At 49.6% G+C, this 26,287-nt stretch overlaps 3 protein-coding genes across 3 annotated transcripts; all 3 read left to right on the top strand.

Moving 5' to 3' along the window:
- Positions 1-337: 337 nt before the first annotated feature.
- LOC131281838 (transient receptor potential-gamma protein) lies at positions 338-11,635 on the top strand. The gene is made up of 17 exons (XM_058311194.1): positions 338-610; positions 2,428-2,558; positions 2,649-2,886; positions 2,996-3,138; positions 3,641-3,830; positions 3,896-4,078; positions 5,511-5,622; positions 6,219-6,341; positions 6,513-6,659; positions 6,913-7,052; positions 7,490-7,758; positions 8,032-8,142; positions 8,202-8,397; positions 8,466-8,660; positions 9,236-9,797; positions 9,861-10,351; positions 11,153-11,635. The coding sequence occupies exons 1-17, from the start codon at positions 338-340 to the stop codon at positions 11,633-11,635; spliced, it is 3,987 nt and encodes a 1,328-aa protein (XP_058167177.1).
- A 2,570-nt stretch (positions 11,636-14,205) lies between these two features.
- LOC131283121 (multidrug resistance-associated protein 1-like) lies at positions 14,206-18,909 on the top strand. The gene is made up of 5 exons (XM_058312696.1): positions 14,206-14,229; positions 14,308-14,386; positions 14,435-14,592; positions 14,769-15,292; positions 15,495-18,909. The coding sequence occupies exons 1-5, from the start codon at positions 14,206-14,208 to the stop codon at positions 18,907-18,909; spliced, it is 4,200 nt and encodes a 1,399-aa protein (XP_058168679.1).
- Positions 18,910-20,806: 1,897 nt separating this feature from the next.
- Positions 20,807-26,076, top strand: LOC131283132 (multidrug resistance-associated protein 1-like). Its single transcript, XM_058312707.1, has 6 exons — positions 20,807-20,842; positions 21,299-21,598; positions 21,694-23,837; positions 23,904-25,361; positions 25,430-25,811; positions 25,882-26,076. Exons 1-6 carry the CDS (start codon positions 20,807-20,809, stop codon positions 26,074-26,076), a joined length of 4,515 nt encoding a protein of 1,504 aa, XP_058168690.1.
- The last annotated feature ends 211 nt before the right edge of the window (positions 26,077-26,287 follow it).

Below are 26,287 nucleotides of genomic sequence, written 5' to 3'. Positions count from 1 at the left end.
TCTCTTTACGGAATGATTGTCAAAATTGATTTATTTTTATAACATTTTTTTTGTACTCTGCTCTTAATCAACTTAAATTTGTTTTAATTAGGTTTTTGATAAAATTGGAATGCTAGAGATTATAGTATGTGTCTGTTTCTAACGGAACCTATAGTGAACTTCTCATCCTTATCGTTGTAGAACATATTTCGATTCTTTTTGCTGAATTAATTTCATTCTTGTAGGAATATTAAAATGACATAATAAAAACTTTTCTAACCCTTTTTCGCAATTTTCTTCCCATTTTTCTCGCGCCCCACCAGAAAGTGGTGAAGAAAATGTGGGGCAAAACGACTCGATGGAAAGCACAACACTAAAGAGTAAACTATTTGTGAAGAATGAAAAATCGGCTGCTCGGCGTACGTCGACCCCGGAATCCATGACCCAGCGGGCGGCGACCCAACGGGCCGGTGGACCGGGGGGCGATGCGGACTCGACGGCGGACCTGGTGTCGGGCGGTGGCGGACCAAGCGGCGGGGCGGGCGGGGACCGGCGGGACACCAAGATAGACATCCCGCTGCCCCAGTATATGACGCCCGCGGTGGAGAAGTTCGCCGATAAACGAGTTAAGGTAAGTTCGCCCTGACGTACGACGAGGACACGCCACGTCACAAGCTGAAGATCGCCCCAGAAGTGCCAGGTGTCGTGGTGGGAGATGCCAACGAATCCGGCCGGTGTGTGAAAGTCATCGTTGGCTTAGTGTTCGCTATCAAATTTCGCGCGCACCGAGGGGAAAAGGCTAGAACTCGTCGTCGGAAACTTTAGCTCACCTTCGCGAGGACATGAGGAAAATGTCACCGGCCGTTCATTTATAATGCATTCGAGTGTCACCGAGAGCAGTGGAGTGAAAGGGGGGTGGGAGTATTCCTGGTGCATTTGCAAACTCGATTCCCACTGTGTGTGGGTGTGCAAGCGCTTACCACGACCATACGACGGCGTAATCCTACTTCTGCACGCTCGAACCCGAACCCGAACGGACGAAGGAAAACACGGCACCAGATGGTCGTTTTCCCGCGCGGCCCATCGCGCCGGTGCGCGTGCCATCGTCGGTGACGAAGGATGAAGAAAGGATTATATTCCTTCACCCGTCCGCGGAGCGTCTTCCCGTAGGGCTCGGTTCCGTGCAAACTTCCCACGCGCCGTGTGCCATTGTTCGCGACGATGGTACACATCATTATAGTTGGATCATTGCAAACACTCGCTTCCGCTGTCCGGGATGGACGGACGCCGAGATCCGCTAATGAAGATGGCCAGCAGCTCGGGTGCGAACCCGGGGTTGTGTGTTCCGTGGCACCACCATTACAAAGCCCGGGAATGTGCGGTAAAAACGTCCATTTATCTCAATCTAGGAGGGCCTTGCCGATCGGATGGCGGGAAAGCGATCGGTGATAACGGCAAAGTGATCCATTATTCAGAGCCAACTTGTGATGAACATGATGTTAACAATTTTATGGTTTCCATCCGACCTGAGGAACGGTTTATTTTTAATTTAAGCGTAGTTAGATTGCACCCAGATTCAAATTAGCCGTTGCTAGTAATCAAATAATCTTTCCTTTTCCCTTTTTTCCTTCGTTTGTCGATTGTTTCAGGGAACCCATCTGGCTTGAGGAATTTAATTTGGAACTGGAATAAAAGTGATATCGCGAACATGATGTTGCGTACATATCTTTAAAAGCGGGCTTGTAAAACTGATCCTTAAACGAGATGCCTCTGTAAAGTGTGGCTACTTGGAAGAAATGACGACCATCGAGCTGGTTCCCCCGACTGTCAACTCTCACAGCACGTGACCAAAAGAAAAACAACCCACATAAAGGTCGCACACGGGGGCACCAGTTTCCAAGGGGAAACGCTGACTTTTCTGACGGATCTTCTTTTTTGTTTATAGCTCTTTAAATGATTGCACTCAACGTCGTCGATTCCGCCGAGCCAGCTGTGGCCTACGCCAGTAGCTTAAGATGGTTTTTTGTTGTTGTTTTGTTTCCTTTTACGACTCACCTTCGGCTGCCATCGACGACGGCGACGACGGGTCGGCATCGTCAACAGGATTCGTCGCTAGCGGGGGGATTTTTATGATCCTTCCGTGTAGAGAGATAGGCCGTATCTGTGGCGTGGTAGAAATCTTACGAATGTCCGTTTTTGGAACGTCTCGTCCAACGTGCAACCTTGTGTAGGACTGTAGGATTGTTCGTCTCTTGGGGGGGAGTTTTGTTTTTTCTTCCGTCTTCCGTGGTAGTATTGAACCTTGCGCGTGCTGTAACCGTGTCTTGATGTCCGGGTCGGAGACGATGAAGCTTCGGTTGTCTGTGCCGTTGTCTCTAGGCTGCAATTAACATTGACCATGTGCGATTAACAGAGGTTTTGTTTTTTTTACACACTCACCAAAAACAGCGCCATAGTATACACGGCATGATGGAGGAGGAGAACGTGGTCCGACCGCACCAGGAAATCGCCGCCCTGTCGCTGGAGGAGAAAAAGTACTTGCTCGCCGTGGAGCGGGGCGATGTCGCCACGACGAGAAGGTATGGCTCGAACCGCAATCGGGGCTCTGAATCAGCAGATCAATCTTACCGAAAACCCCAAACCCTACCGTGTCTCCCTTCTGTGGCCAGGATACTGGAGAAGGCGGAGGCGGAGTCGCACATCAACATCAACTGCGTCGATCCGCTGGGACGGTCCGCCCTGCTGATGGCGATCGACAACGAGAACCTGGAGATGGTCGAGCTGCTCATCAATCACCGGGTGGACACGAAGGACGCGCTGCTGCACGCCATCTCGGAGGAGTTCGTCGAGGCGGTCGAGGTGCTGCTGGACCACGAGGACAGCTGCCACAAGACCGGCGATCCGCACGTTAGTAGCCGGGTAGCCGAGGCCGGTGTGAAATCGATTGACCGTGAATTTATCATCCATTTCCTGTCCCCCTTTTTTGGCCCTTTTTCTTTTTCTTTTGGCTCAGTAGAGCTGGGAAGCACTGCCACCGGATACCGCCACCTTCACGCCCGACATCACGCCGCTCATACTGGCCGCACATCGTGATAACTATGAAATCATCAAGATTCTACTGGACCGAGGCGCCACACTGCCAATGCCCCACGATGTACGGTAAGGAATTGATTGGGTCTGGAAATTAACGCAAAAGGAATGAATCAGATATGTTGTGATACAATTTTGGTGAAGGACATTTATTTAAAAGGCAATTTTATATAGTCTTGGAATTACATCTAATTGAAGTTTATTATTTAGAAGATCTTAGATAATCATAGGATCAGAATAGAATTCTGGTTCCCAAACACTGGTTCGAACGATCCTCAGGATGTTCAGGACCCGGCTTGGTTCGAACAATCCTTAGGATCTTCAGGATCTGGCTACAGTATTGAGATCCAGATTCAGAATTCTTGATGCAGATTTTTGGGGATCCAGATTCTGATACTTTGGAATTCAGTTCCAGAGATTTAACTGACTTCAACCTACAGCTTTAGGCCGAGTTCAGGGTCCTTAGGATCTACATCAAGAGTCTTAGCTCTGAAGTCTCTTTTTTCCACCTTACGGATAGAGACAACTTCTTTAATGATATTCTGTTCTTTGATTCTTATTCCGTTGACAGATGTGGGTGTGATGATTGCGTCACCTCCCGGCAGGAGGACTCCCTCCGTCACTCCCGATCCCGCATCAACGCTTACCGGGCGCTGGCGAGCCCTTCGCTCGTGGCCCTTTCCTCCAAGGATCCCATCCTGACGGCGTTCGAGCTGAGCTGGGAGCTGCGTAGGCTGAGCTTTCTCGAGCACGAGTTCAAGGTAAGCTGAACGTTCGAAGTTCACCAAAAGTCATGGCTAATACTTACTTCCCTCTCTCTTTATAGAACGAGTACCAGGAGCTTCGACGTCAATGTCAGGACTTCGCTACGGCCCTGCTAGACCACACGCGATCCTCGCACGAGCTGGAGGTGCTACTGAATCACGATCCCACCGGACCCGCCTTCGAGCACGGCGATCGGATGCACCTAAACCGACTGAAGCTCGCCGTCAAACTGCGCCAAAAGAAGGTAAAGGATGAGCTGAGCTTGCCCCCAAAACTCCCAAAACGCATCAGTACATCAATATTCATGACCGTTAATTAGCATGCAATTGGCGTCGTCGCATCCGTACGGCTCTCGAGCACGGGGTCGCGGTTTGCCACTCGCTAATTGGAAGTAAACTTCGGCCACTCGGAGAGTTCGGCTGGCTTAATGGCTTTGGTTGGTGAAACTTTGACAGCGCGAGAGGGAGAGAGAGCGAAAATAAACGAGCCAGCGGAGAGGGAATGAAAGTGACTGGATTTACAGCTGACACAATATTTGCATAAAATGCCTCGCTCCAGCCCGAAGTGGAAGCTGAAAGCCTGCAACCGAACCCAGTTTGAGCACCGAGCTGGGAATGTAATGGCACACATGTTTATTGTTATAGTAATTGTTCTCCCATTCGCCACGCAGGGCCGTGATTTGCGCCGAGTGTGTATAAATGATATTTTTTGGGGGGGACATTATTCGGCCCGAATGTACCGAACCGAGTGCTTGCTGGGGGAAGGGTGGGTGTGTGAGTGTTTAATTTAATACTAAACGACCGAGGGAGCTTCGAAGGGCACCATCGACGCCAAGGTTGCGGAAAGGTTGCGAGTGCGATATAAAATCGTTCCGTCGCACTCGGGGCGCAAATGGAGGCGCCCGGTGTTTTGTCACAGAAGCGATTGCATTCCGTTCTGCTTTTTGTGTGTGAGACGGGGCTTGTTATACACCACCGTGTGGGATCGTTGCCGCACGATGAACGATATGATTGCCACCGGTGGAGGAAAAAGCAAAAATCCTCGCTGTCGCCAAGCGAAATTATTTCACCGTTAGGGACAATTTGTTCTTATTGAAAGAATCGCGAAAGAAAGCTTAAATACCGAGCTGAGACCAACACCAGCCCCCGGACGTGTGTTTTGTGTCCCTACATGGTTTTATTGAAACCGTTACGACCGGTTTGCCTGATGTGTGGTGTTTTGTGTTCGCTGGCGGTCCTTTCCACGTTGAATCGAGAAATCCAACGATTGTGGTCTCGTGCACAACATAAGCAAATCCGCCGCGCTGCTTCGTTACCCTTTGCCATCACATAAGGAGTCATGAAAATCTGCTAATCTTGTGCTCGAACGCCGGCGTTTCCGGCTGTCGTCGTGTTCAGCATGGCGCTTCCTCTTCCCTGCATGTAGTTGTTCTTTACGCGGGGTTAAATTTACCTGAAATTCGAACCCACAAGGCAACTGGAACGAACGTTCGGTTGAAGGGATTTTTCACTTGCTTGTGTGCTGTTCATGGTTGAACCGATTCGCACAATAATCGTAAAATTCAACCGGCTTCCAAAAGCGTTAAACCCACATGATAAAAATTTCCATTTTGTTTTTCTTAATTTTCGTGTGTGCTTTAAAATCAGTATGTTGTTTTCATTGTTCTATTTTTCCAGTTCGTGTCACATCCAAACGTGCAGCAGCTGCTGGCCAGCATCTGGTACGAGGGGTTGCCGGGCTTCCGGAGGAAAAACATGGCACTGCAGGCATTAGAAATCGTACGAATAGGTATGCTATGGTGCCGAACATGTTTCCCCCAACCAAACCAAAAATACGCAGGGAGTAATCTATATTGTTCAGAATAAACCATTTAATAAAATGCAGAAGCAAATAGACAAACCGTCGCTCAGGATGGATAGAAAAATGTTAACAGCTTTGGATGCGTTGTTACGTCAAAAAACAAATGAGACCTACGTTGTTTTCTTTTGATTAAGGCAAAGCAAAATGCACAAAGTTAACATCGTTTCATCCTAATCTCCATTGCGAATCTAATGAAATCTGGCATCAATGGAACGGCGAGTGCGGTTTTCCCTGGAACAATCATGTAATTGACTCATTAAGAAACACATTCCCGCAAAGCACATCCCAGCAGGGCACGGCGCAAATATGCCCAGGGAAACCGGGAATCATCAAACCAACCACTCATTAGGGTCTCCCGGCGTCCGGTTTGTCTAAGGAACGGAAAAAGTCAGGAACGACATCAAGGAATTTCTCGTTTCAGTTCTTCCTCGCAGTAATTCCCTTTGCGCGGTAATAATTAATCGGAAATCATCTCCGTCCGGCCCGGGGGGCGGGGCGGGTGGGGTGGTCTTCTCCTTTCGCAGGCATCATGTTTCCACTGTTCTCGTTCTCGTACATCATCGCCCCGCACTCGTCGCTCGGCCAAACGATGCGGAAACCGTTCATCAAGTTCATCTGCCACAGTGCGTCGTATTTCACCTTTTTATGTAAGTATATGTATGTTGAGGTCCTACCCCCGGGGGGGCGACGCCGTGAGTGTCCTCCGGTGAAAGTATCCCCGAACATCGAAATGTTGAAGTTGACGAGAAAAACAATCTTGTAATGCTTATCGTTTCTTTTTTTTTCTCCTCGTTCATCCTCGTGTTTCCTCCGGACAGTTCTTCTTATGCTGGCCTCGCAACGCATCGAAACGGTGATGGGTGGGGTGTGGGGGGCGGAGGTGAGCCAGCAGCATGACGAAGTGCCTACGAAGCGCGGGGCCAGCCCGACCCTGATCGAGTGGCTCATTTTGGCCTGGGTCAGCGGTAAGTCTTCCGGTTCTTCGATCTAATCTTAGATCCCGGTTCATCCTTTAAATAGTGAAGAAGAATAAAGGAATGAATGAGGGAATTAAAAATGAAAAATCTAATTAAAACTTTTCCACGGTCCAATGACCGATTCCCATGTAACCACCCTTCTGGGGGTGGGTTTCTAAGTTCATTTAAAAATTCTCGACTTCATTTCGTCCCCCCCCTTTTTTTTGCAACGGCCTAATTTTTCTTTTCCCGTTTTCGGTAGGATTAATCTGGAGCGAAGTGAAGCAGCTGTGGGACGTCGGGCTGCAGGAGTACGTGAACGATATGTGGAATGTGATAGACTTTGTGACCAACTCGCTGTACGTGGCCACGGTGGCCCTCCGGGTAGTCTCCTACTTCGAGGTAGGTCCACCGATAGGCAAACTTTTCGTCAATTTCCTTTTCCCCGGGGCCGCTCATCGATATTCGTGGGAAAGTTAATTGGATTTCTGCCGGAGGAAGTTGTTTACCGAAATGTTCAACTAAATGAACAGGCATCTACTTACCGTCCAAATGGCCCCGGCCGAGTTTGCCAAACGTTCGCGAAGGTCCTCCGCACCGTTTGGAGTGTCGCCTGAAGTACCGTGTACCGTACGTCAACGTTTGCTTAGGAAAGTTGCCTTCGTTAAAAGTCTGCACCGGTCGCAGTAACCGGCCGAAGTATCCCCATAGCAACTGAATGTTTCGCTCATTTGACACGAGTTTCTCGTGGAGCTCGTTGGAGTGCAATTAAATGTCTTACCACTAGCTGCCACACCGCAAGTTCCGAAGCTCACTCCACCGTTCTAATGGAATTGCAGGTTCAGAAGGAGATGACGTACAACAAGTTCGCCGCCGATTTGCCGCGCGAAAAGTGGGACACCTGGGACCCGATGCTCATCTCGGAGGGCCTCTTCTCGGCGGCCAACATCTTCAGCTCGCTCAAGCTGGTGTACATCTTCTCGGTGAACCCGCACCTGGGGCCGCTGCAGGTGTCGCTGTCCCGCATGGTGATGGACATCATGAAGTTCTTCTTCCTCTACGTGCTGGTGCTGTTCGCGTTCAGCAGCGGTCTCAACCAACTCTTGTGGTAATGTAGGGTGTTTAAAACCATGTTCCACCTTTTAGTATTTCTATGGGTAAACTGTAAGGTTGGTCATAATAATAATTGCCGTTTTGAGAGTATCATCTTCAGTTTTTATTCTAGTTGAAAATAAAAGATTTTGCAAATTAATCCAATGGCAACATTTCCACTGAATTTGAGAGTCTACACATTAAGTACTTAAGAGAAGAATCATACTCCAGACCAGACTTAAATAGTTCTCATCTAACTACTCTTGACTATGTGTATTACCCCACACAGGTACTATGCGGATTTGGAGAAAAAACGCTGTCCGGACGTGTCGAACTTTTCTGGAGTCAACATGACGGCGCAAGACCCGAATGCGTGTGTCGTGTGGCGACGATTTGCCAAGTATGAATCCACATACCTTGTTGAGGAACTCGTGTTCTAACCTCCCGTTTTTTGGGCAGCCTCTTCGAAACCATTCAGACACTGTTTTGGGCAGTGTTTGGGTTGGTGGATCTGGAAAACTTCGAGCTGGACGGGATCAAAATCTTCACCCGCTTCTGGGGGATGCTGATGTTCGGCACGTACTCGGTGATCAACATCGTCGTGCTGCTGAACCTGCTGATTGCCATGATGAATCACTCATATCAACTAATATCGGTAGGTGTCGTCAACCTGCCTGGGATTCACTGCCTTCAGTACTATCCTCTTTCGATTCCCTTCCACAGGAACGAGCGGACGTAGAGTGGAAGTTCGCCCGGTCGAAGCTATGGATCAGCTACTTCGAAGAGGGTGGAACGTGTCCACCGCCGTTCAACATCATACCGACGCCGAAGTCTCTGTTCTACGTGTTCCAGTGGATCAAGCGGAAATTCTGCGGACACTCGAAGGCTGTGAAAAAGGAACACATGAAAACGATTCGAGTAAGTCACCCCTAGAGAATGTCCCAACCAAGGGATGTCGACAACCCGGAGGTGATGGTACCCTTTCCAAATCCAAAAAGAAACCGAAAACACAAACATACAAGAAGAATCTCCGGGAGATTTCTACTGTCAGCGGATTTTGGAGGTCACACAAAGTCACACAGTCCAGTTGATGATCGAATGATGGAAAAGATCCCTGATCACGATCGGCACGCTTTCACGTCCCACAGTCACTTATTGGCCTGGCACTATTGGTTCGTTAGCCGCACTCACACACACTCACCTTTTGACCCCCCCACATCAAGCTTTTTGCCAGCTAACCACCGCTAGATGGCACACCACGGGATCCTTCCAGTTTTGTTAATGTGTGGTTTTACCATTTCTTTTCCCCCTCTTTTCCATTTCCTCTCTGTGCTCTATCGCTATCTTTAATTCTTCCTGCGCGCGTGTGTGTGTGTGACCGTGTGTGTTTTTTGCGCGTGTATGTGTGTGTGTGTTTTGGTACGGATGCCATTCGGGGTGGGGTTTCCTTTGCGGCTATTTGCTCTGGTGGTTTCTGGTTACATTCGTTTCAGCGGAAGGTCAAGCAGGCGAGCGAGCGGGACTTCCGGTACCAGAGCATCATGCGCAACCTGGTCCGGCGGTACGTGACGGTGGAGCAGCGCAAGGCGGAATCGCAGGGTGTGACGGAGGATGACGTGAACGAAATCAAGCAGGACATCTCGGCGTTTCGGTGCGAGCTGGTCGAGATACTGAAGAACAGCGGCATGAACACGGCGATCGCGACCGGCCAGGGAAGTGGCGTGGGAGGGAAGAAGAATCGCCAGAAGGAGCGCCGGCTGATGAAGGGCTTCAACATAGCGCCCCCGCCGGCCCCCGACGCCCCGCAGCATTTGACTCCGGTGTCGGAGTTTATGGCGCAGCTGCCGGACCATTCGCCGCACGAGCTGTTCGCGGGAGTGTTCGGGCCGGGCTTGACCCCGAAGAAGGCGCTGCACCAAGTGAACCCGATGCACCAGTACTCTTCCCAGTCGCAGAGCTCGTTCGGCGAGAACAACAACCCGATCCACAAGCTGGCAAAGCTGGCCCCGAAGTTTAACTCCAAGGGTCGTCCAGGGTCTCACAAAAAGCGATGGGGTACGAAATTGATTTTACATCAAATTCACCACAATATTTACGCGACTTTTCCTTCCTTCCTAGGCACCCTCATCGAAGCGGCCAAGCATGGCAGTGTGTCAAAGTTTATAGGGCGCTCCCGGTCGGAGGACTCGGTGTGCAATCACGGCCCGGGACGTGGCGAATCGGCCAGCCACAGCAATAGTCCGGCGTCGGACGAAGCCATCACGGAGTCGCCATCCGATTCGAACCCTAGCCTCGATCGGCCGGACGTGGAACAGTGTCCGGATCCACACAAACACCACAATCGCCAGCAGCGGCATCAAGACCAGAGGCGGCAGCACGGCGGAAGTGACCGGACGCAGCAGCACAGCGGCACGGGGAAGAGTGGACGAGGCGAAGCGAAGGAACATTCGCACCATTATCATCTGCACTTCGGAGCGCTGGCGGCTCTGAAGCGTAAGCGGAAAAAGTTCTCCAACAGCCGCAACTCGAGTCCGGTGCTGGAACCACCCTGCGAGGTACCTACGGTGACGAACGTGGTTAACTCGACGGCAGCGAATGCGAGCAGTAAGGTGAGGGATCTTGCCACCTCCATCTCATCGGTTCTGGTTATGCCTATTTCAATGTCGCAAGATATTGATTGGAGCAGAAAAGTGGAGTATCTCCTAGGAAGCCTTCATCGGTTCGATCCAGTTTAGATTGGAACTTTCTTGTGATAAAAGTAGAACCGCCACAAGAAAAAGGTTGTATGGAAAGTCGATTTAAACGGGAGCAATCCTTTATTCTCGGCTAATAAGCTAATTTTAAACGCTTCTTCAAGCTTACACTAATATTTGTAAATTCTATTTTCCTTGACAAAGAATGAAACGTTTCACGTTGCCATGGTAATTTCAGTTTACAAGTGCTGGTTTGGGGTCCAGAAGTTGTTTGAGAGTTGTTAGGGTTGTGGGAAAGTTGCTATCGTGTAACCGTCGCGATTTTTACAGGCTTTTTTTAGTGAATTGTGATTCATTGCGTAAATCTAGCTTACGATAGATGTCAGCGCCTGAACTGCACGATTGATGGTTCGCTGCTCAGCTGACGCCTTAGTTGACAATTTAAAACCCAACGCACGTCTTCTACCCATCATTAACCCGGTTTTGATGCCGGTTAGACCATGCGCAAGTTGCAGCCATTCATGAAGACGAGTGTTGGTTCAACACTCGACTCACCTAAGATGCATTTGTCAAGCGGGTGTGGAATGGATGCATTAAGACACGTACCTTCTTGTAAATTATATGAATCGCGCCCCACCCTTTCTGAAGCACCAACCCAACGGGCCGCTTGTTTCAACTCGGTTTGCTTATTCGTTCTCTCCCCTTCTCGCATCGCAGGTATTGCGACGTGCTTCCAGCGTGCCGGCACGTGGGGCCAGCGATGAGCCGGAAGTAGTTGAAAATGTGCGACCGGCACGGCACGAGGCCACCCAAAGCCAACAGCACTCGATCGAGCAGCAGCTGGAAGGGCCGGCCCCGCTGACGCCCTCCACCACCGAGGAAAGCGTCGACCAGCAGCCGTCGACGGTGCTTCCCCCCGTCGCTCCACTGGCCGTCCACAAGCACCAGAAGATCATCCGGGGCCGGAATAACTGCAACGAGCCGCTTCTTCGCCTCCAGGAACACCGGGACAGTGCGGACGGTGGCGAAGGTGGTGGAGCTTCCGACGTCGGGCTGAGCGGAAACGGTATGGCCGACCCGGGCGGTGGGCTGGGCACTAGTGGGGGACATTCCTCGGCTGCCTCGGCGTTACGCTCGGTGCCGAAGATACCGGGCGTCACTCCACTCCGCGGTCACCTGCACTCGCAGGGTTGGTTATAGGAGAAGGCAGTCCCGTACGGTCGCTGTGAGCTGGCACTCGTTAGACTTTTTGTGTAAATAAATACTTTGTAGTAAGCCAGAAACCTCGCTCCGGAACACATTCTGGCCTAGTGTGAAACGAGGTAACTGTGAGCGATTCAGTGAGAAAGAGTGAGTGTGTAAACTAGTCAAAAGCATCAATTCTAAACGAATCAGTAAGTGCGATGAGAAAAAGAAATAAGGATTTCTACGAGTCCCCCATTTTGTTTTGACCCCACATTTAAAGTTGGGTTTTTTCGCATGGTGCAGGGTGATCTTCGAAGCGCGATCCTGTCGCGTTCTCCCTGCGGAAGGGCGCGGTCTCGTACTCTTTGGGCGACGCAAGGAGAACTAACACACGATCACCAGATCCAGGACCAGACGATCTGCAATCTTTTAAATAACCTCTATCACAAACGGTTACAATAAAGGGACCAAGGGTCTCCGAAAATAAGGCAGTGGCGTATGTGTAGTAGTGATGATAGAATGTAGGTGTTAAACATTTGCGTTGTTAATGCTACTGGGAATCGTACAGGTTAAAAAAAAAACATAAATGCAAACTACGGCAAGATCGGTCTAAATATCACTCTCCAACGTAACTCCATTGGTCCACGCGAAAAGCGCGATAAGCGATAAAAAAGAAGGAAAAATACACACGAACCAACTGGAAAATCGAACTTGCATTCTTGTGCGTACTCTTTTAATCGTTCACTAGTGTAAAACAACAGTGTAGTAAATAAAATTGGAGGTGCGGTCATGTGTACACCCAAAGTACGCAAAGTACGCTCCCCACGTAGAGTATGTTATATCAAAACATAAATCAACTACAATGTTCGATGGGTCTATGAACCCTCCAACGGTTTAGCACTTGTGACTCACCAACAACGCACTAGACGAACAAAAAACCAAACAGAAAAAACGGGTTGAATTATGAGCAGATGAATCACGAACGCCGTTCACGAAGGGTAAAACGATGCGATAAACGTGTCGGTTAAAAACTTGTCACGAACGTTTTAGTGATTAGAAAACGTTACTTCACTCTAACCGAATAAGACACACGTAACTATAAATTTAAAAAAAAAACCACTTAACACAAGAAGTAAAAAGGAGGCCTTATAGTAAAATGTAACAGAAAAATATATGATAAAGTAAAGGAAAAAAGAAACAAGAACATAAATTAACTTACACTAAGTTAAGTCAACCCCTTTTCGATCGGTAAAGGTCGACGAAGGTGAAACAACCAACCAAAATAGCCCTAAAAGGTGAAAAGTAGACAGGAAAATAAAACCATTATGATAGTGCACCACAACAATTGATTCGTTATTGGGTAAAGTCAAGTTTCGTTAGTTTATAAAACTATTATTAACCGTAGCAGTATGGATGAGGAGTGGGGCGACAATGAGCGTTCATATTAACAGTAGTAGAAACAATAATCCTTAAGAACGAAACACATGTTTAGAAAAGAAAGAAAAGAAATATATACAATATTAACCGACACAATGGTGGGCCAACGGGGTCCAGCTTAGCCGAAACCAATGCATACGATACGGAGCAGAATTGTAGTCCGAAGTAACGAATGTAGATAACAACACGGTCCCCGAATGGTTGTAGGGAATGATGTTAGGGTGTTGGAGAGGAGTTGTTAGGAGGGGTGTCATGGGATGGATGATATAATGGATGCTGTTGAGTTTTAGCCCTCGTACTCTTTCGAGAGTCCTACGTAAAACTGGAAGAGGAAAGACTTTAGACCGACTAGGAGTATAAGTGGTTTAAGCGGAATTAGGTAGGGGCCGGAAGTGAAGGTGAGGTCGACTATGGGGATGGTATGTCACAAATCCAATCAAAGACGTAAAAGCGAACTCTAATAAATATCTAATTTATTTGAAAGTAAACTTGCCCTCTAATTATTTTTCTTGTAAACCTTTACATCAAATAAATGACAGTTCTTCTCGAACATCGTGGGTTTCCTTGTTTAAATCTTAAATCTGCCGACAAATGCACTCAAACGAGGTATAGTTTTGCGCCACACTGTACTCTCGATGCAACCTTTGTGCGAGTACATGCACTTATACAGATGTGGGAGGAAGTGCAGTTTGGCAGGCGAAGGGTGACACGACTGCAATGGTGGCGCTATCAAATACTTTTTTATTTACCTTTTGTTTTACTCACCAACACTGCCCTTTTTTGTGTCCCGCGAGTAATCAGTAACCTCCACCGTTTGTATTTTTGTGTTTCTCTGACTCTTTTTTCCTCGCCTTCGATATGACCATCTCCGTTGCTATCTTCCTCTCTCACTGTTTTCCTTCGAATCGCCAAGACGTTAGCAGCTATTTTCTGAGCAACGAATAAATACCTCTCGAGACATCATCCTCTCAGCTTGTGGTGAAGGATGCCCGAATGGTCGCCAGGTTTCCTGAGAACAGTTTGCGCTTGACCACCGCGAGAAAAACAGCTACCGCGGAATCGGCCGGCTCGCGGATCGATGTTGAGTACATTTCCATTCCGTACACCGACGGAGCAACGTCCGCAGAGTGTCGCCGGCAAGAAAAGCGATGATCGAAGTAGGAATCGATTTGGTGAGTGTGTGAGAGTTAAGTCGTTAGGTGTTGTTTTCGTTTTTCCGAACGGGTTTGTTTGTTTTTCCCTTTCATCAGTTGGACCATGGGGTGGTGTACGGGCTACAGTATCTCCTGCTGTGGATACTCGGTTGGTCTGAGTTGTTCTACATCGCCCATCATAGTGCGTTTCGTTGCGGTTCACCCACGGCGACGCTGGATGGACAGAGTGCATCGCTAGGGCACTCCTCCCGGGGTACTTCCGGTCGGTTGCTTTCCATCGGTCTCATTTTCCTCACCCTGGCTAGCACAGCCCTGGCCGTCTTCCGGGAGGTCAGTGAATCGGATGGGACGGTAGCGAAGGTGATCGAAACGATATCTATGGTAAGTAGTGGATGCTGACGACCTTCAGCCGAGACATTGTAGTCATCGTCGACATCATTACCAAGCGGTTGATCCAACAAATTCTTATCAGCACGCGCAGCCTCGCAACGTCTCAACGTGGATAGCAGTGGTACGATAAGAGCACTCACCGTCCTCTTACTCTCTTCCCACCCCAGATGCTGGTGTGTTTGATACAGATTTACACCGTCGGTCGTAATGTGGACCACGTTTATCTGTTCTCCTTCTGGACACTCCGGCTGCTCGCCCTCTCCATGGACGTGCTGGAGTATTGGGAAAGCTACGATCTCCTTCACACCTTCTTTGCCGTCGTGTGGTTAGTGCTGTGTTCCATCAAGTCACTGCGAACCCCAGCGCCACCGTCCCACACCGAGCCCAATCTCATTCGGCAGCTTTACTTCTCGTGGTTGGATCCACTCTATCGGGAAGCGCACAGTGGAAGTGCCTCGTTCTACGATGGAAAGATCTTCGACCAACTTCAGGACGATCGCCGCTGTGACGCACTGTTGGAGTGGTTCCGAAACCCCAGAAACGGGGGAGCATACGCCGCAGTCGGAAAAGCCGAAGATCGAGTGGTAACGATCGGGAAACTACTCGCTCCATTCCGCTGGGATATCGTTTGCACCGGATTGAACCGTTTTGTGTCGGTTTCATTCTACTTTCTCTGCTCGTATCTCTTGAGGTGAGTAAACGAAGCCACTCTTGATACTCGCTTGACGGTGTTATCTTACGTTGAGTCAACGTTGAGAAAACACTTCACGGGATTACCTCAATCAAAGTGATTTCTTCAAACACACTCTTGGTTATCGATGACACCATTGACGCCATTCATTCAGCGGATGATCTAATGGCTGGGTCTGCTTTGTTTCTCCGGTTTCTTGTAGAGTTCTACTTGAGGAAAACCAATCACAGATGGTGCAGAAGTGGATCGTAACGGGGTTGTTTGCCACTTCGATAACGATTGCCGTTCTCAACACGCAATACCAGCACGCTACGCGTGACATCGGTCTTCGCCTGCAGTCGCTCCTGATGGGAACGGTCTACGAAAACATGCTCCAGGAGGTTCCACCACTAGCGTCCAGTGCCACGCTTACCACCGACACCGGTACGTTTGTGTCGCTCATGCAAAACCTGCACATGATGTGGTCCGGTCCGCTCATCATCCTCGTAACGTTCGGTGCCCTTTGGTGGATCATCGGTTGGACAAGTGCCGTCGTCGGTTTCCTCATCATGGGCCTCACCATCTGGGGGACGATGGTCCTGGCGAGGAAACTGAACGTACAGCAGATCGCCATCAAACGTGCCATGGACGCACGGGTGAAGCTGACCACCGACTCGATCGAGCAGATACAGCAGATCAAATCCGACCAGCTGGAGGAGGTGATGGAGCGTCGGATCGGAGCACACCGAGGTCAGGAGTTGGGGCATATGCGCGCAAGCATATGGTACGAAGCGACCAAGCACTTGGTCGGGATCGCGACACCGATGGTGGTGGCGTACGGTACGTTTCTCTTCATGGAGATCATCGGCAGTGGGTCGTTGCTGACGGTTCAGTCGATGTTTGTGGCCATTTCGTTGTTCAACATCACACGTTACCCTATGTCGGTCATGCCAACCCTTTTCACCAGCTGGAACGACACAAAACTAAGCCTACAGCGGATCAACGTGTTCATTCAGAGTGGAAACAAGGAGCTGGAGCAACCAGCTCTTCCAACACAACCGCCGAGTTCCTCATCCGGGTTGAACGGCGGGGCACAGAAGCGTATCCGGCAGGTGTCGGAAGAGCTGAGCAACATTCTAGTCGATCAGAATCACCGGCAACCGGAAGTGGTACAGATTGATCGAGGCCAGTTCTCCATCAAGGATAAGATGGTACTGCACGACATCAGTCTAAAGCTTCGCCGGGGAACATTCACTGCCCTTTATGGTACACATGCGTCCGGAAAGACGTCCCTGTTGCGTGCAATCATCGGATCGATCCGCAAGACATCCGGCACGATGAATGTCCCAGTGGAAACCATGTCCTACTGTCAGCAAACACCCTGGATCCACAGTGGGACGGTGAGGAGCAACATCCTGTTCGGGGAAGTGTTCGACCCAGCTCGGTACGCGCAAGTGATCCGTGCCTGCTGTCTGGAGGAGGACTTCACGTCGTTCACCGGTGGTGATCAGCGTATGGTTGGTGACGGAGGTCATTCACTGTCCGGCGGACAGGCGTCTCGTGTTTCACTGGCTCGTGCCGTCTACAAGAAAGCCCAACTTTATCTTTTCGACGATCCACTCAAGTCGCTTGACCTCAACGTGAGCCGGAAGGTCTTAGAGGAAGTGTTCAATCGATCGAGTGGACTGTTGGCTGACTGCACGTGTTTGTTCGTGTCGCACAATCCGGAGCATCTACAGGTTGCCGACAGCGTTGTTATTATGCGGGAAGGAACCATCGAGGACATTCTGAACCCATCGCAAACGATCGAACGGTATGGCTCGGTGATATTCCCAGGAGATTTGGAAGTGGACGAAGAGAAAAGTCCACAAGAAAAAAAGCTAACCAAAAACGGCAATCCGCTTCCAATGCGGAATCGTAAAAGGATTACTAAATCCCAGAGCGAACCAAGCCACCAAGGAAGTGTTCCTATAAGGCTTTACGTTGATTTTGGTCGCATGCTTGGATGGTTCAACTGCACGCTAATAGTCGCCCTGGAAACGATCGTCACATGGCTCGACATCTACATCACAATCCGGTTGGCTCAGCAGAAAGAAACCGGACTGCTCCTCACCGGCGCCATCGTGATCGGTTGGACTATTTGTCTGTTTTTGAAAACGGAATTGCTGCACTTCCGGGGACTTTCACTCGCAAAAAAAACTCACATCAACATGCTGGCCACCATATTCCGGCAGCCGATGACGTTTTTCGATCAGAACGATTCCGGTGTGGTCGTGAACCGCTTTTCGAACGACCTCAACGTGCTCGATGCAAAGATCGTCCCGTCCGTTCGAAACGTGCTGACAAGCTGCTTCGCCGTCCTCGGCACGTTGTTCCTTTTCGCCTACAAGTTAAGCAGCGTCCTCCTACTGTTAATAATGGCCGTCGTGTGCGCAGGTGCGTTGCTGTTCGGATTGAGTCGCCTGTTGAGCTACCATTTGCGTGTGGCGCGAACACTGAAGCGCCTTGAATCGAGCTCACGATCCCCGATTGTGCTGCAGTACAACGAAACGGTGCAAGGCATCGACACGATCAAAGCGTTTGGGGCGGAAAAGCGATTCTTCCGGCAGTTTCTCGAGCGCGTCGACCAGCACCAGAACTACGTCTACCATAACCTGGCTGCACAGCGTTGGATCGGCATTCGACTGGAGTTTATTGGTGCGATCGTCATCTACTACGTTGCCCTGCTGACCGTAACCTATCGCTCGCTGGTTGGGATGACGTTTGTTGCCATCATCGTGAGCTACGTTTTGCGGTTGATTCCGTCCCTCAATGGATTGCTCTTGGCTTCCGGTTTGCTCGAGGAAAATATCATATCCTTCGAGCGGGTGTCACAGTATTTGAATCTCCCCCGGGAATACCTCGACGACGGCGGTGTTGCCTATCCGACCAACAACGCCAACGGCAAACCATCAAGGGGGCCGATCGAGTTTCGTGATTTCTCCCTCGCTCACGCCGACGGCTCGACCGTCCTGCACAATCTCACCCTTACGATCGGGGCAGGGGAAAAGGTGGGCATCATCGGTCGCACCGGAGCCGGCAAGTCTAGCTTCGTTGGGGCGTTGTTTCGGTTCTACCCGAAGCACACATCCGGATACATACTGATCGACGGTGTTGATGTGGCGAAAATCTCACTCAAAAGCCTCCGACGCTCTATAGCCCTCGTCCCGCAGAGTACGACGCTGTTGAGTGGCCGGGTTCAGGACTTTGTTGACCCTCACAATGCACATCCGATCGAGCGGTTGACTTCGACCCTGCGTCTCTGCGAGCTGGGCAACGTTCCGCTGGATGCCGCTCTCGAGGAGCTGTCCGTTGGCCAACGTCAACTGCTCTGTATGGTCAGGGGACTTCTGTACAACCGTCCGATCATCGTTCTGGACGAGGCAACCTCCGCATTGGATGATGGAATGGAGAGACTAATACTGAGGTTGATACGCGAGCACTTCCACGATCGTACGGTGCTGATGATCGCGCATCGACTCAACACGGTAAAATCCTGTGATCGTATTCTGTGGCTGCAAGACGGACGAATACACAAGCTGGCCCCACCGTCGGATTTTTCATCCGAAGACTGGAATGTTCTGAAGCATGGAGTGTAACCGCTTCAGCGAGTGATTTGAAATGTACTTACATATTTATACCATTGATCTATTTTGATACGAATATTTACATAATGCCGTATTATTTTGCTAACAAATAAAACTATAAAATAGCGGAAACTTTATAGATATTACATTATTTGCGGACTTACATTGTGCGTGATCCGTTTTGCGCGTGATTCGTTTTGCGCATGACAACCACGTGCTCGATCGATGACAGCGTCCTCTGTGGGGAAACGAATACAACTCTTTTTTAAATCATGGTTACAACGAACGTTTCAACGGGCAATCAATGCGCACGTTTCTAGAATGCTTATGGTGTAACGTACCAAGACCAATATTCGCTCAGTAATAAGCAATTTACCTTAAAACCACCACGCACTGCAAGTGTGGGAGCATTAGCGAACACAAAACTGCCTACTCACGTTCGATCTATAAGGTGCGCGGTATGCGGAGTATCTTATCTTATCGAAGGCCGTGACCGTGGTATGGAGCGCGTCTATTCCGTCAATTGTGTGATTGTTTTATATGTTGTTGCCCGTGCGCTCCAGTTCCGGAATTGCACATTATTTTGCAAGTCAGTATGAAATTTTTACTTAAGTCATTGTAAGGATGGAGGGGTTTTCTAGCAAAATAACGCCGCGTACATGGATCAAACGAGAATGCACCGGATACTGTTAACCAGCTATGTGTTTGTATGTTTTTAAATCTGTGCCCGAAAAGTATGTCGTTTGACTGGAACTAGGAATGTCGGACAATGACGATCGCTACCGCCACGGGGCGTTACACAATTGAGACGATCGACACACCAACCGCTGACCTCCGTGGTCAATTGGACTATGCAGAAATGGTACAGCATGCTGCCAGCATGCCTAGGGTCTATAAAAAATCTGCTCCGACGATCGGTATGTCGCTCGCACATGAGTTGCTTTTTATGTCGTTATTTTGAGGTGCTGTTTCCTTCGTTATCGTCACTGGAGCCCTTTTCGGGCCGATGACTGGTGGATGACTTGCACCGACCATGGGGCGGCGATTAGAGCACCCCGGACATGGAAAGATGGACAAAAAAGGGAAAGATCTTATCGGCTTCGAGCTAGTCGTAAATCGCGTGGACGCTTATCGGAAATCAACTCATCCAAAGCTCAGCATGTTTTTGGGACGGTTTGGTGTAGGATAAACTATGGGAAAGGGTTTCGTTTAAAATCAAAATTGGAAAATGAAATAACATACTCCATATCTTTAATGAAAAAACATCCTCAAAATGTAAAAAAACTTACTCTATATATAGTAACGGGAACAACTGTACTAATTTAGCCAATTTGGTATTGAGGCCATTTTTGGACGTTGAAGTGTCGTTAGATGTCATTAAAAACATCCAATTTTTGTCCATCGATGCCTTTTTCCACAATTTCTAGATCAATTGAGCTAGCGGTCAAAACACAAACACTCGATGCAAATCCCTCCAAGGCACACATACACAAACACACGCAGACAATAGGTGGCCACTTTCCGCCGACACCTTATCGTTCGATGCGCGTACGATAAACAGTCGGTGTCAACTATATTTTAACCCCCGTTCGGTGATCAGGTCCAATCAGTTGACTAGAAACATCGAACAGCGAAGTACCAACCTTCGGTACTTCAAACGTCTCGGAAGAACACGGTGAACGCATTCGGTAGCGAGTGGAGAGCAACCAGTAGACCGATAAGTAGTGAATCGACTAATAGTGGAATATTTGTGGCTCTAGTGGAGTGGTTCAATAGTTGGAAAAGATTATTGCAATCAAGTGACCTAGAGACAATCGGCGAATTGCTCAATCCACTCTGGCTAGATCTTGGCGATCTTCGTTTCCAGTAGATAGTGAATGTTCCAGCAGTTTCATACAGTGCTATTCCGATGACATTTGAAGAGTTCTGTGGGGGTCCCTTTTGGGTAAGTGGGCTGGATTGTGTGCAACTTAAAAAACCATTTCTGAAAAACTTAATGTGAAAAACAAATTCCTTAAAATAACGACACACCCCGAATATTTGATCACTCGCTGAAATCATGATTAGGATACTGGTGGTGGGTGAGGAGTTTGATAAGATTTATCCATATCGGGAGTTGGCCCAACTGCCACGAGCATGAATCAGGCTCCAGCCTGACGTCGATATCGATAATGCGTGGTTCCACCGAAAAGGGATTAGTGTACGATGAGTTGAACAAATCGAGTGTCGAAGTTTGACGCAATGGCCTTCGAAAGGCGAATGGGAAAATTACGAGAGAATTCTTTTCTAAATTTAGACGTTCGGAATTTAAAAATGAAACTTTACAAACTTTTGATGACTGTACCCGACAATACTACCTTTAGAATAAGATTAAACAACTTGATCTTCGTCTGTTTTTCAGGACGATGAGCTAACATGGCGCGAAGAAAACCCAGATCTTACTTTTTGCTTTCAACGCATCATCCTACAATGGACACCATGCTTCTTCCTGTACGTTTTCTCCGTCTACGAAGCGTACCGCATCATCACCAGCCGATACCGGGACATACCGTGGAACTGGTTCAACCTTTCCAGGATGGGCTTCACCTTCGCGCTGATGGTGATGTCCTGGGTGGATCTCGGTGTGGTCGTACAGAATATTGACGAGCCGGAAGTGTTCGATGTGCAGATATTGGTGGCCATTTTCAATGCGCTCGCTTACGTAAGTGTCACTCATTTAATGTTTACTCTCTTCTGTGGATATTCTCGCGATACTCATCATCCTTATTATTCGTCAACTCTGTAATTGATAAATAGATCCTTGCGTTGGCGCTATACTTCTTCTACCGGAAGTATGGTATCCGAAGCACCGGAACAATGTTCATCTTCTGGTTCCTGAAGGCATTCTTCGGTATCATACAGATACGCACGGAAGCGCAACTGCACGAAAAACGCGGCTCTGGTACGGGTGACTTTGCCGAGTTCCAATTCGTTAGCTTCACAATCCAGTACACGTTTACGTGTGTCGTGCTGCTGCTTGAGCTCTTCCCAGATCGCGAGCCACGCTACAGCGAGTTCGCCAAGTTGAAAAATCCCAATCCCGAGCTCAAGAGTAGCTTCTTCTCGCGCCTGTTCTACTTGTACTTCAATTCGTACGCATGGCGTGGATTCCGCAAGCCACTTACCGATGACGACATGTACGATCTCAACCCGGAGGATACGTCGCGCGAGCTGTGTCCACCGTTCGATAAGTACTGGTACGAAAGTGTGGAAAAGGGCCGCCGTAAGCAAATCAAGGCAGACAAGAAAGCGGGCAAAGCGGGATTGGTGTACAAACCAAACGCAGCCACTAACGGATCCGTTCTCCCGGCAATGGTTAAAGCCTATGGTGGACCGTTCTGGTTCGCCGGTATGCTGCAGTTCGCTATTTCGGGGCTCCAGTTTGCGTCACCGTACCTGATGCAGGAGCTCATGGCCGTCATTGCGCTGGATGGACCGTTCTGGAAGGGAATGATCATTACCTTAGGGTTGTTCCTCACATCGCTGCTGATTGCGCTCTTCAACGGACAGTATTTCCACCGAACATTCCTGGTTGGGTTCCGCATTCGCACGGGGTTGATCAGCGCTATCTATCGGAAGGCAATGCGTATTTCTAGCTTCGCGAAGAAGGACACCACCGTCGGAGAGATTGTGAACTTGATGGCCGTCGATGCTCAGCGGTTCTTTGAGTTGACGTCCTACCTGCACGTCCTGTGGTCTGCTCCGTTGATCATTGCGCTCTGTATCTACCTGCTTTACGAGCTGCTGGGAGCTGCGGTGTTCGCTGGGCTGGGTGTGATGGTGATCATGATCCCGATCACAGGATTTATTGCGACACGTATGCGAGATTTGCAAGTCGAACAGATGGAGATCAAGGACGAGCGAGTGAAAAAGATGAACGAGATCCTCGGTGGCATCAAAGTGCTGAAGCTGTACGCCTGGGAGCCGAGCTTCCAAGATACGGTCGTGACAGTGCGTAACGAAGAGCTGGACGTGCTGAAGCGGGCCGCATACTACGGTGCCGGTACGTACTTCGTCTGGACGATGGCCCCATTCCTGGTTACACTGGCCTCGTTTGCGGTGTTCGTCATGTCGGACGAGGAGAACGTGCTCGATCCGCAGACTGCGTTCGTGGCGTTGGCTCTGTTTAACATTCTGCGTTTCCCACTGGCCATGTTCCCGATGATGATTACGTTCGCAATGCAGGCCTGGGTGTCAATTAAGCGTATCGACAAGTTCATGAACAGCGAGGAACTGGATCCCAACAATGTCACCCATAACAAGAGCGATAATGCAGTGGAAGTGAAGGATGGTACCTTCTCCTGGGGTGACGATGCACCGACGTTGAAGAACATCAACATAGCGCTCCGCCGGGGAAAACTTTCCGCTGTTGTCGGTGGTGTGGGAACGGGAAAAAGCTCCCTGATTTCGGCCCTCCTGGGAGAGATGGAGAAGATGAAAGGATCAGTGAACACTGACGGAACGATTGCGTACGTTCCTCAACAGGCGTGGATCCAAAATGCCACACTCCGGGATAACATTCTATTTGGAAAACCCTTCGACCAGAGGAAGTATGACAACGTCATCGAGTGTTGTGCTCTGAAGCCCGATTTGGCGATGCTTCCCGGTGGAGACACGACGGAAATCGGTGAGAAAGGTATCAACCTTTCCGGAGGACAGAAGCAGCGTGTCGCTTTGGCTCGAGCTGTGTACGCCGATTCTGACATCTACCTGTTTGACGATCCTCTTAGCGCCGTGGATGCCCACGTAGGAAAGCACATCTTCGAGAAGGTGGTCGGACCATCGGGAATGCTGGTAGGAAAGTCGCGACTGCTCGTCACACACGGAATATCGTTCCTTCCGTACGTGGAAGAAATATTTGTCATGAAGGATGGTGAAGTCTCGGAGAGCGGATCTTACCAGTAAGTGTAAAGTAATCACTCCAAGCGATGTAGTCACTAATGATGAATTTTGTTTTTTCCCCTCAGAGAGCTGCTTGATCAAAAAGGAGCCTTTGCCGAGTTCCTCACACAACACATCCAGGAGCTGGAAGATGAAGACGAAGATGAGTTGAAGCTCATACAGGAGGCACTCAAGGATGGTGAGGGTAAGAAAATCGTACAGCGTGCCATGTCAACCCGCTCGGAGCGTTCTGGCAGCAGTAACGGAAGTATTCGCAAGAAGCGCGTTAGCCGGGCGGAATCCCGTAACAGCAACAAACCACGAGCTGTAGAAGCACCGGCTCAACTCCCATCGGCGGCCACACTGATCGAGAAGGAAGAATCCGCCACCGGTTCGGTCGGGTACGTCGTGTACCTGAAGTACTTCAAGGGCATCGGTTTGTGGCTCGGCTTTTGGTCGATCTTCTTCAGTACGATCAATCAGGGTGCATCGATCTACGCCAACATCTGGCTCACCGATTGGTCCGAGGATCCGGAAGCGGCGACGGATAATTCGGTGCGTGATATGTACCTCGGAGTGTACGGTGGACTTGGCGGTGCCCAGTCGATCGCACTGTTAATCGCGTCCATCGCTCTAGCGCTCGGATGTGTACGAGCGGCGCGAGAATTGCACAACAGCCTGCTCGAAAGCTCCCTGCACATGCCGATGTCTTTCTTCGACACCACGCCGCTTGGTCGTATCATGAACCGTTTCTCGAAGGATGTCGATGTGGTTGACAATATTCTCCCGCAGTCGATTCGTGCCTGGTTGCTGATGTTCTTTAACGTGGTTGGCGTGTTCGTTGTCATTGGCATCTCTACACCGGTCTTCTTGGCTATCGTACCAGCGTTCCTCGTCCTCTACTATCTCATCCAGAAGTTCTACATCGCAACGTCCCGCCAGCTGAAACGTTTGGAATCGGTCACGCGCAGTCCGATCTATTCGCACTTCGGCGAGAGTATCACCGGACAGAGTACTATCCGGGCGTACAACCAACAGGACCGGTTCATGAACGAATCGGAACAGCGTGTCGACTACAATCAGCTCACTTCTTACCCGAGCATCATCGCTAACCGATGGCTTGCGGTGTGGCTTGAAGTGATTGGGGCGTTTGTCGTGTTCTTTGCCGCCCTGTTTGCCATGGTAGCTCGTGACTCGATTGGGCAGGCGACGGTTGGATTGTCCATCAGTTATGCACTCCAGATTTCGGCTACCTTGAGCTTCCTCGTGCGCATGACGGCTGAAGTCGAGACCAACATTGTGGCCATCGAACGGTTGGAGGAGTACACCGTGCTTCCCCGGGAGGCTGACTGGCAGAAGGGTACGGTCGATAAGGCGTGGCCCGCGGAAGGAAAGGTCGAGTTCAAGGACTATCAGATCCGGTACCGTGATGGACTCGATCTGGTTATTCGTGGCATTTCTCTCAATGTTCGAGGAGGAGAGAAGATCGGTATCGTTGGTCGTACTGGTGCAGGAAAGTCCAGTCTTACACTTGGTCTCTTCAGGTAAGCATTGAGATATTAACTCGAGCAACCGACATTCCATCTAACAAATGTTTTCATCATACTTGCAGAATTGTCGAAGCGGCCGGTGGACAAATCATCATCGATGGACTCGACATTTCCTCCATGGGACTCCATCAGCTGCGCAGCCGGTTGACTATCATTCCTCAGGATCCGGTTCTCTTCTCCGGAACGCTCCGAGCCAACGTGGATCCATTCAAGAGCTACAGCGACGATCAAGTGTGGAAAGCACTGGAACTGTCCCATTTGAAGACGTTTGTGAAAGGGCTTGCCGCTGGTCTGGACCACGAAGTGGCCGAGAACGGTGAGAATCTTTCCGTCGGTCAAAGACAACTGATCTGTCTGGCACGTGCTGTGCTGCGGAAAACGAAGGTGTTGATCCTGGATGAGGCAACGGCCGCGGTGGATCTGGAAACGGATGATTTGATTCAGGTAGGATTAAGGAAAGTAATTTTAACCACAACTAGGTTACTGATGTGTCACATCTTTTCTCATCCGACAGAAAACTATCCGCACGGAGTTCACCGACTGTACGATCCTCACCATCGCCCATCGATTGAACACCATCCTGGACTCCGATCGTGTCCTGGTCCTCGACAAGGGTCTCGTAGCCGAGTGTGACTCACCGCAGAACCTGCTCGCGAACAAAGAGTCGATATTCTACGGTATGGCGAAGAACGCGGGCATCGTTAGCTAGAACCATCACGCACCTTCATCGATACCTGGTGAATCTCGAATCGATACCGTGCACGAAGGATGCGACAAACGTTAGTTCCGATTTTCGCTTCGACCGAACACACAAGGGGAACGCAGGAAACCATCCCGGTACCTGCAAACTGCACGATATAATTTTCCCGAAAGAGAGTAGCTCTTTTCCACCGTCGGTCAAAAAGGACGAGGTGTTCATT

Source organism: Anopheles ziemanni, chromosome 2 (assembly GCF_943734765.1).
Source record: "Anopheles ziemanni chromosome 2, idAnoZiCoDA_A2_x.2, whole genome shotgun sequence".
NCBI lineage: Eukaryota > Metazoa > Arthropoda > Insecta > Diptera > Culicidae > Anopheles > Anopheles ziemanni.
This window is presented reverse-complemented; position numbering and strand designations above follow the sequence as displayed.

Bases quoted from the DNA above. Each gene is read 5' to 3' on its own strand.
- LOC131281838 (XM_058311194.1), top strand. From the start codon at position 338: ATGGAAAGCACAACACTAAAGAGTAAACTATTTGTGAAGAATGAAAAA. The intron at 5,623-6,218 runs GTATGCTATGGT...CTCCTTTCGCAG, and splicing joins ATTAGAAATCGTACGAATAG to GCATCATGTTTCCACTGTTC. The intron at 8,661-9,235 runs GTAAGTCACCCC...CATTCGTTTCAG, and splicing joins AACACATGAAAACGATTCGA to CGGAAGGTCAAGCAGGCGAG.
- LOC131283132 (XM_058312707.1), top strand. From the start codon at position 20,807: ATGACATTTGAAGAGTTCTGTGGGGGTCCCTTTTGG. The intron at 25,362-25,429 runs GTAAGCATTGAG...TCATACTTGCAG, and splicing joins CTTACACTTGGTCTCTTCAG to AATTGTCGAAGCGGCCGGTG. The intron at 25,812-25,881 runs GTAGGATTAAGG...CTCATCCGACAG, and splicing joins AAACGGATGATTTGATTCAG to AAAACTATCCGCACGGAGTT.
- LOC131283121 (XM_058312696.1), top strand. From the start codon at position 14,206: ATGATCGAAGTAGGAATCGATTTG. The intron at 14,230-14,307 runs GTGAGTGTGTGA...CCCTTTCATCAG, and splicing joins TCGAAGTAGGAATCGATTTG to TTGGACCATGGGGTGGTGTA. The intron at 14,387-14,434 runs ATCATAGTGCGT...CGCTGGATGGAC, and splicing joins TGAGTTGTTCTACATCGCCC to AGAGTGCATCGCTAGGGCAC.